Raw genomic sequence first — 8,020 nt, forward strand, 5'->3', positions numbered from 1 at the left:
ATCACCTCGGGGTTCTCTCCCTCCTGTGAAACTATTAACTGTGGACCTGACCCCCCAAGCTCCAGTCATCATCTCAAGCTTCATTCATCAGCAGGACCAGAACAGGCTGGTCTCAGGTTACCTGTGGGGAGAAACAGGCATGAGACCAAGATAGGAAGGGTGAAGGAGGGGGGCACCCACAGGACTTCAGCATGAACACAGGTTCACTGGGCAGTACTGTAAGCGATTTCTCATCCACTGTGGTGGTGATTGGTGACAGCTGCTCCCAAAAAAAAAAAGCCTGGTGCTGGGGCTAGAGTTTACTGGTGACTTAACAGAGATTTTCCATCTACACTAAGTCTTATAGAGTCAAAGAAAGTGAAAATCACCTCTTCCTCTGGCTCAGCTTCAAGGAGTTCCTGGAAAAGGATGGAGTGGCCCCATTCCTGCTTTTCTTTTTGCTGGATTTTATGGGCAGCCTCAAGATGGAGAGGTAAGAGGACAGGTGATAGTGGTTGTACATTTGTACCTGTTACTCCAGCTTAGCATATCTGGGACTGATGATCAGATCCCAAAGCTGGATCTCTGGGGATGACTGGGGGCAAGCACACAGCTGATCAGGCTCACACATTTATTGCAGAAAGGGATAAATACATGGTAATGCTTCCAAAAAAGTGTTTGCCAATATAGTTCCATTTCCTGGAGTAAGTCTGGGGTAATCCTGATTTGGGTGGGGGGGAGGGGGAGGAGGGGGAGATGGCATATACAGCATCACATGCTAAAAACTCCTGCTCTGAGATACAGGTTATGCTCTGAGCATGGACCCAGTATCGACTTTTTTAATGCAGTCATAGAGGCAGCAGAAGGAAAATACGCTCAAAAGCTATTTAATGACCTTTTTGAAGATTACTCTAATGCCCTGAGACCAGTGGAAGATACAGACAAAGTACTGAACGTCACTCTGCAGATTACACTCTCCCAAATTAAAGATATGGTGAGTGACAATGAGTGGATGCCTATTAGAGATGCTGTTTAGGATAGCAACCTTATTTGCAAAAGAAACAGCTTTTAGCTAGGCTAGTGACAGGGGATAGGAGATGGAAGTGTTTTGTGTGGGTTTAATGGGACATGGGGGAGAAAAGGGAGAAAGGTCTTCACTCCACAAAGCTGTTAATTTTACTGGTATTTTCCTCACGTGTGACTGTTCAGCAGTCTGGTATGTGAATGAGGAAATTAAAAATGTCTTAAGACCTTTAAAATCTGCTTGGAAAAAGAAAATAGAAACAAGGGGTGTGTGTGTGTGTGTGTGTGTGTGCATGTGTGCACACGTGTGTGCATGTGTGTTTTTATGTGTATGTGTGTTTAAAAGATACTATATCTTATTCTACATTTGAGAATACATAGTTATGAGATTTCACTTTCCTTCTCTGCATTATGGATCTCTCCGCTTTTCTCTTCTCTCCTCTCTATCTCTTCTCTCTCTCCTTTCTCTCTCTCTCTCTCTCTCTCTCTCTCTCTCTCTCTCTCTCTCTCCCCTCTGTCTCTCTCCATCTCTGTTTCTCTTTTTCTCTCTCTTTTCTCATCTCCCTCTCCTTTCCCTCCCTCTTTCCCCCTTCTCTACTACTCCCTTTTCTCATCTTTCTGTCTATTCTCTTTTTCTTTTCTTTCTCCCTCTTTTCCTTTCTCCTCTTTCCTTCCCTCCTTCTCTTCTCTTTCTCCTTTCTCTCATCTCTTTTCTCTTTCATCCTTCTTTTCACTCTTTCTCTCTGTCCCTGCCATTCCTCCCTCCTTGTATGTTTACATAAGAAATTCGATCTGTTCATCAAATAAGACCTGAACATCTGCCCATTTTAAGTTAAGCATAATTTTAAAAGATGGGCTCGTTGATTAACTTAGGGAAGGAGAATTTTTAAAAGTTGTTGCTTGTGCATGTAACATTAAACCCTTGAAATGGTCATAAAGCAGAAGTGGACAATGTATTCTAGAGATGGAATATATCTGGTTGGGTTGTTGTTGTCTAGAAATATCTACATTCCAAGTCCTCTTGCAGGATGAGAGAAACCAAATTTTGACAGCCTATCTGTGGATTCGCCAAATCTGGTATGATGCATATCTCAAGTGGGATAGAGACCAGTATGATGGGCTAGACACCATCAGGATCCCCAGTGACTTAGTGTGGAGGCCAGACATTGTTCTCTATAACAAGTAAGTTGGAATCAAAACTGATGTCGTGTCATTATCTTTAGATATTTGGCATGAATTTCAACTAGTGATTTATTTGACTCTAAGCATAAGGATCTTCCAAAGAGGCATGAAATGATGTCCTTCTTGTGTAGGAATTAGACAACCAGCCTAATGAAACATCTAATGTGTTTTTGCATCTTGTCTCTCTGTTGGCTTAGTTTTCCTGAGTATCCATGTTTGTGGAAACTCTGAGTATATTCATGGCTATTAGATAATAATATTTTTGCCCATAATTCTAATAAGAGAGGAACCATCTGAGAATGTGTGCCACTAATAATAGCTAGCAATTATACAGCAATTTAAGGTTTACTAAGTGTTTTATTTGTACTAGTAAATATATTTGTATATTAAGTATGTAATGTATTTCTATCATATTTACTTATTAAACATTACCTCACCACAACCCTGCAGAGTAGGTGCCATCATTATCCCCATTTTACAGATGAGGGAACTTGGGCTGAGCAAGGTTAAGTGACTTTTTGAGAGCCGCACAACTAGGATTTATCTGAGGCAGAATTTGAAATCAGGCCTGCTAGATTCTGGGTCTGGCAGTCTGTCCCCTTACCACTTTAGCTGCCTATTAGGACAAGAAAGGGAGACAGAGTCATGACACCATTGTCTATCTTTGTTCCAGAGCTTAGCACGGTGTCAGGCGTCTAGAAGCGATGGGAACTGAAGGTCCATTAAGTAAATGATGTGCAAATAGTCACCAATTGCTTTTGAGTAAATAAATAATTTTGAGTAAATAATTTGGGTACTTTAAACAAAGCCATTGTAGTCCTGGAGATGAACAGGTAGCTAGGCAGTGTAATAGATGGAATCTGGGCCTTGGCGTTCAGGGAAACTGAACTCAAAGCCTGCCTCAGATACTTGAAAACTAGGTGACAGTGGACAAAACATTTGACCTCTCATCTCTTAAAGGGGATACTAACAGCACCTTGCCTCGTGGGTGGTGAGGATAGAATGAAATAACATATATAAAGTGCTATCAAAATGTTAGCTCCTATTACTTTCGTGTTCTGAAGGAACATCAAATCTGGTTCTCCTTCACCGCCTCCCTATACCTAGTTGTTTAAGTTTTCTCACTCCCATTCAGAAAAGTTTTTTCAAGGTAACAGTTCAACAGATCTTGCTAACTAACTGAATATAAGGTAAAAGAGAAAGCGGAATCATCAACAACTCTACACTTTTGAGCCTAATTGTTACTGTTCAATTGTGTCCAACTCTGTGACCCCATAGAGTAGACCATAGGATGCTGATCCTCTCCATGAGAGTTTCTTGGCAAAGACACTGGAATGGTTTGCTATTTCCTTCTTCGGTGGATTAAGGCAGACAGAGGTTAATTGACTTACCCAGAGTCACCCAGGAAGTAAGCTCATGAGGTCATATTTGAACTCAGGTCTTCCTGACACCAGGTCTAGTGCTCTACCCACTAAACATAACTATCTCCTTGAGCCTCAGTGCTTAGTAGAATAGTGAAGATATGATGCAGAAAGTTAAAAGGTAGAGAGCTATTTTGGAGGATGGGAAAACTGGTAAGGAAATGAAGATGATAAATTAAACTACATTCTGATCAACAATTTTTATTTCTTCACTTCTGCCCCCACCCCCACCCCCACTTAGAGCTGATGATGAATCTTCAGAGCCAGTGAATACAAATGTGGTCCTCAGATATGATGGGCTTATTACTTGGGATTCCCCAGCTATAACCAAGAGTTCCTGTGTAGTTGATGTATCTTATTTCCCTTTCGATGATCAGCAGTGCAACCTGACCTTTGGTTCCTGGACCTATAATGGTAATCAAGTGGATATATTTAATGCATTGGACAGTGGAGACCTCTCTGATTTCATTGAAGATGTGGAATGGGAAATCCATGGAATGCCTGCCGTGAAGAACGTGATTACTTACGGGTGCTGCTCCGAGCCTTACCCAGACATAACCTTTACGCTTATTCTGAAAAGGAAGTCATCTTTCTATATCGTTAACTTGTTGATCCCATGTGTGCTGATATCTTTTTTGGCCCCCTTGAGTTTTTACCTCCCAGCAGCCTCTGGTGAAAAAGTGTCACTGGGAGTCACTGTCCTCTTAGCCATGACGGTATTTCAATTAATGGTTGCAGAAATTATGCCTCCTTCTGAGAACGTACCTCTGATAGGTGAGTAGTAGTAGTGATTATATTAAGAAGAGTAATGATGAATATGTGCTCAAAGTGAATGAATCACAGTTTGATGGTGATGATGATGATGATGATGATGAAGAAGAAGAAGAAGATGATGATACAGGGCATATATTAGGCAGTTAATAAATTGTCATTGTATTACTATTGCCTTTAATATAGTGGATATTTAATAAATACTTTGGGGGTTGAATCAGTCAGTTCCAGATTATTGCATAATTGATTTTCTATTAGCAATTGGCATTGACAGGTTGTTAGAATCGGAAAGGAATTTAAAAGTCATCAAATTCAAGTGTCATGGTGGATAGTGGATTTAACTTGGAGTTGGAAATTTTGAGGTCTGATCAGATAGACTTCTATCTGTTCTTAAAACTAGGTTTTTACTTGAGAAGGATAGAAGTAGGGGTAGAAGAAAAAGAAAAGTTATTTTTAATGCAAATTTTTTTTCCTTTTTAATCTGAGGCAAATACTACATCGCAACAATGGCCCTGATAACAGCATCCACTGCATTGACCATCATGGTGATGAATATCCACTTCTGTGGTGCTGAAGCCAAACCAGTTCCCCAGTGGGCAAGGATAGTCATCCTGAAGTACATGTCCAAGATATTATTTGTTTACGATGTTGGGGAAAGTTGTGCCAGGCCACACCATAGCAAAGAACGAGACCATCACCAGAAGGACTATGGCAAACTCCCAGAACTGCATCGGAAAGGGCCCAGGAACAGAGACAGTAGCATTGTCCAAAAGAAGGAAATCAATAGACTTTTAAATAATGACTTGGGAACCCAGGGAGAGAATCCCAAAGAGGCAGATAATTACTGTGCCCGGTACACAGCCCTGACGAGGAATATTGAGTACATTGCTAAGTGCCTCAAAGATCACCGGACCAATAATGCCAAAGGCATCGAATGGAAGAAGGTAGCAAAGGTGATCGACAGATTCTTCATGTGGATTTTTTTCATCATGGTGTTTGCTATGAGTATTTTGATTATCGCTAAAGCATAATCTGTGAGGTCAAACAAATGCTGGATTTGGGAGTCAAAGAACATGATTTTGAATCTTGACTATGCTACTAACTACCTGTTATGGGGGACAAGTCAGTCAGCTCTCTGGGCACTGGTTTCCTCATTTGTAAATTGCAGCGACCAGGGAGCTCTGAGGAGGTAGTCTATAGTGAAAGGAGCACCAGCACCAGAATGGGAGTCATAAGACTCATGTTCCAAGCCCCAAACTCTGTCGTTTATTATGTGACCTTAAGCATATCACTGCCTCCATTTTGGGCCTCAGTTTCCTCATTTGTAAATTGAGGGGATTAGACTTCATAACAGCTAAAATTTCTTTGCGCTCTGAATGAATATTCAATGACTTCTGACTCTGAACCATTTTCATAAGCCAGATATTAAGATTTTCTCCATCATGTAATTGAGGGGTCAATATTATTTAACATACACACACACACACACACACACACACACACACACACACACACACACACACACACACGCACGCAAAGCCCTCAAACAAGGCCTAAAATAAATCAGTGTCATTTTAGATAAAAACAAAAGAAGATCTTAGACTTAAATTGTAATTATAAGCTTTTTCTCTGTTAAAGGACTTTCTGACACTTGCAAGCAAATAAAAGAGGTTTTTGGTTATATATATTTATATACACACAAATGGAAAGGAATGTGTAGAACTTTACTTCCTTTCAGGAACCCCTTGAAGACAGAGAGCTCCTCTTTTGCATGGTTTAGAATAGATAGTGCTTACCCCATGACATGTGCTCAAAAAGCATAAATTTATGTTATTTGACTTGGTAGGTGGGTGAGTCAGGATGTTTTACCAAAGGCAATAATCCTACCTGTCTACATGCAAAATTCATTTACCTACCACCCTATCCTATCCCCTTCTTTTTTCTTGGAATTCCCATGCATTCATTTTTTCTTCTGCTTGCTGGGCATATGGACAGCGAGTTGCTGATGCAGTTTAAGCAATCCTACCCAACAGTCTTAGCTTAGACAATCCAAGATTGCCAGGTGGGTCCTCCTGAACAGTAGTATCTGCTACTGCAGAACCACAGAGACCTACAGGGGAACTTGTTTCCCTCTAATACCTTACTCTTGTCGGTTTATACCCTTAGCCTAGGACAGCGACTGTCAAACTTTTTGAAGTTATAGAACCATATATATCTATCCTAAAACCCTGATCAAGTGGTAGCATTTTAATGCTATATTAAGCCCTTGATTCTCTAACAGACAAATTTAAGCTCTACCATGCTGGAAAAGGGATCCAGGTACAGGTTCAGTGATGGATTGATCATCTGTCTATTGTCTGGCAGAAAGGCTCAGGCTGGTTGTCAGATTGCCATAGTGACTCTAGAAAACAGGCTACTCTACATAAAGGGATAGCAATTTGCATTAGTGGAAGTCAGACTCATACCAATGAAATCATGGGTCCTTGTCAAAATTGTAAAAGTGTATGTGTGCACATACATATATGTGTGTATACATACATATATGTGTGTGCATATACATATATGCATATATATTATAGTATAGTGATAATAAAGCAAAAATAATACTGGTTTTTAGAAAATAATCCACAGTAGGTACTTGTGAAATGTTGATTGAAAAAAAGAAGACTGGGAAGGATTCTTGAAGATGTTATTCATAATAAAAATCATAAGGTAATAAGAAAATAAAGTTAGGGGTGGAAGTCATGGGGATTTTAATAAAATTGTCATTGTTTGTCGTCATTGTTCAGTCGTGTCTGACTCTTCGTGATCCCATCTGGGATTTTCTTGGCAAAAATACTGGAGTGGTTTGCCATTTCCTTCTCCAGCTCATTTTACAGATGAAGAAACTAAGGCAAACAGGGTTAGGTGACTTGCCCAGGGTCACACAGCTAGTAAGTGTCTAAGGCCATATTTGAGCTCAAGGTTGTCCTGATTCCAAGTCTGGTGTTCTATCTACTGCTCCACCTAGTTGCTCTGTAATAAGATTACTCTGCTTTTTACCTTGTTTCTTCTCAAGATAATGGTAAAACAAATGGAACCCATTTTTCACCTAGTACCAGTTACTTTCTGGTATTGAGCACTTTTGTACTTAGGAGGAAATATGTCACTACAGGGGACAGCTACAGGGGTGGGGAACCTGCTGCCTAAAGGCCACGCATGTTCTGTAAAATTTGGATTCAGATAAAAGGCCATCCTTAAGGACCTAGAAAGATTTGTTTTGTAAAATTTGGATTCAGTCCAAAGATTGCCCTTAAGGACCTAAATGTGCCCTTAAGACTGCAGGTATATCCCTGGTATAGATTATGGTGAAATTGGAGATAAAATACAAATTCCATTTATATAAGGTGTCCTAAAAATCCTCTGGTGATATAGTCCTTTGGAATGCCCTGAATTTCACTTTCATATTTACAAAGTGCTTTCCTCACAACTGAGTAGGCAGAGTAAGCATTATCCTTATCTTACAGAAATTTAAATAACTTGCCCATGGTCACAAAACTAGGAAGTATCTAAGCTGAGGTCAGAACCCACTTCTCTCCTACCTCTAGATCCAGCTTTGTTTTTTAACCTTTATTATTCTGTTCCTTGAAGGGAAATGATTCAGA

The 8,020-nt window shown here is 40.1% G+C and overlaps 1 protein-coding gene across 1 annotated transcript; it reads left to right on the forward strand.

The window, feature by feature from the left end:
• Positions 1 to 408: 408 nt before the first annotated feature.
• Positions 409 to 5,453, forward strand: CHRNA9 (cholinergic receptor nicotinic alpha 9 subunit). Its single transcript, XM_072619231.1, has 5 exons — positions 409 to 472; positions 828 to 973; positions 2,030 to 2,184; positions 3,847 to 4,379; positions 4,863 to 5,453. Exons 1-5 carry the CDS (start codon positions 409 to 411, stop codon positions 5,405 to 5,407), a joined length of 1,443 nt encoding a protein of 480 aa, XP_072475332.1. The 3' UTR covers positions 5,408 to 5,453.
• Positions 5,454 to 8,020: the final 2,567 nt, after the last annotated feature.

This window comes from Notamacropus eugenii, chromosome 6 (genome assembly GCF_028372415.1).
Source record: "Notamacropus eugenii isolate mMacEug1 chromosome 6, mMacEug1.pri_v2, whole genome shotgun sequence".
Classification (NCBI taxonomy): Eukaryota; Metazoa; Chordata; class Mammalia; order Diprotodontia; family Macropodidae; genus Notamacropus; species Notamacropus eugenii.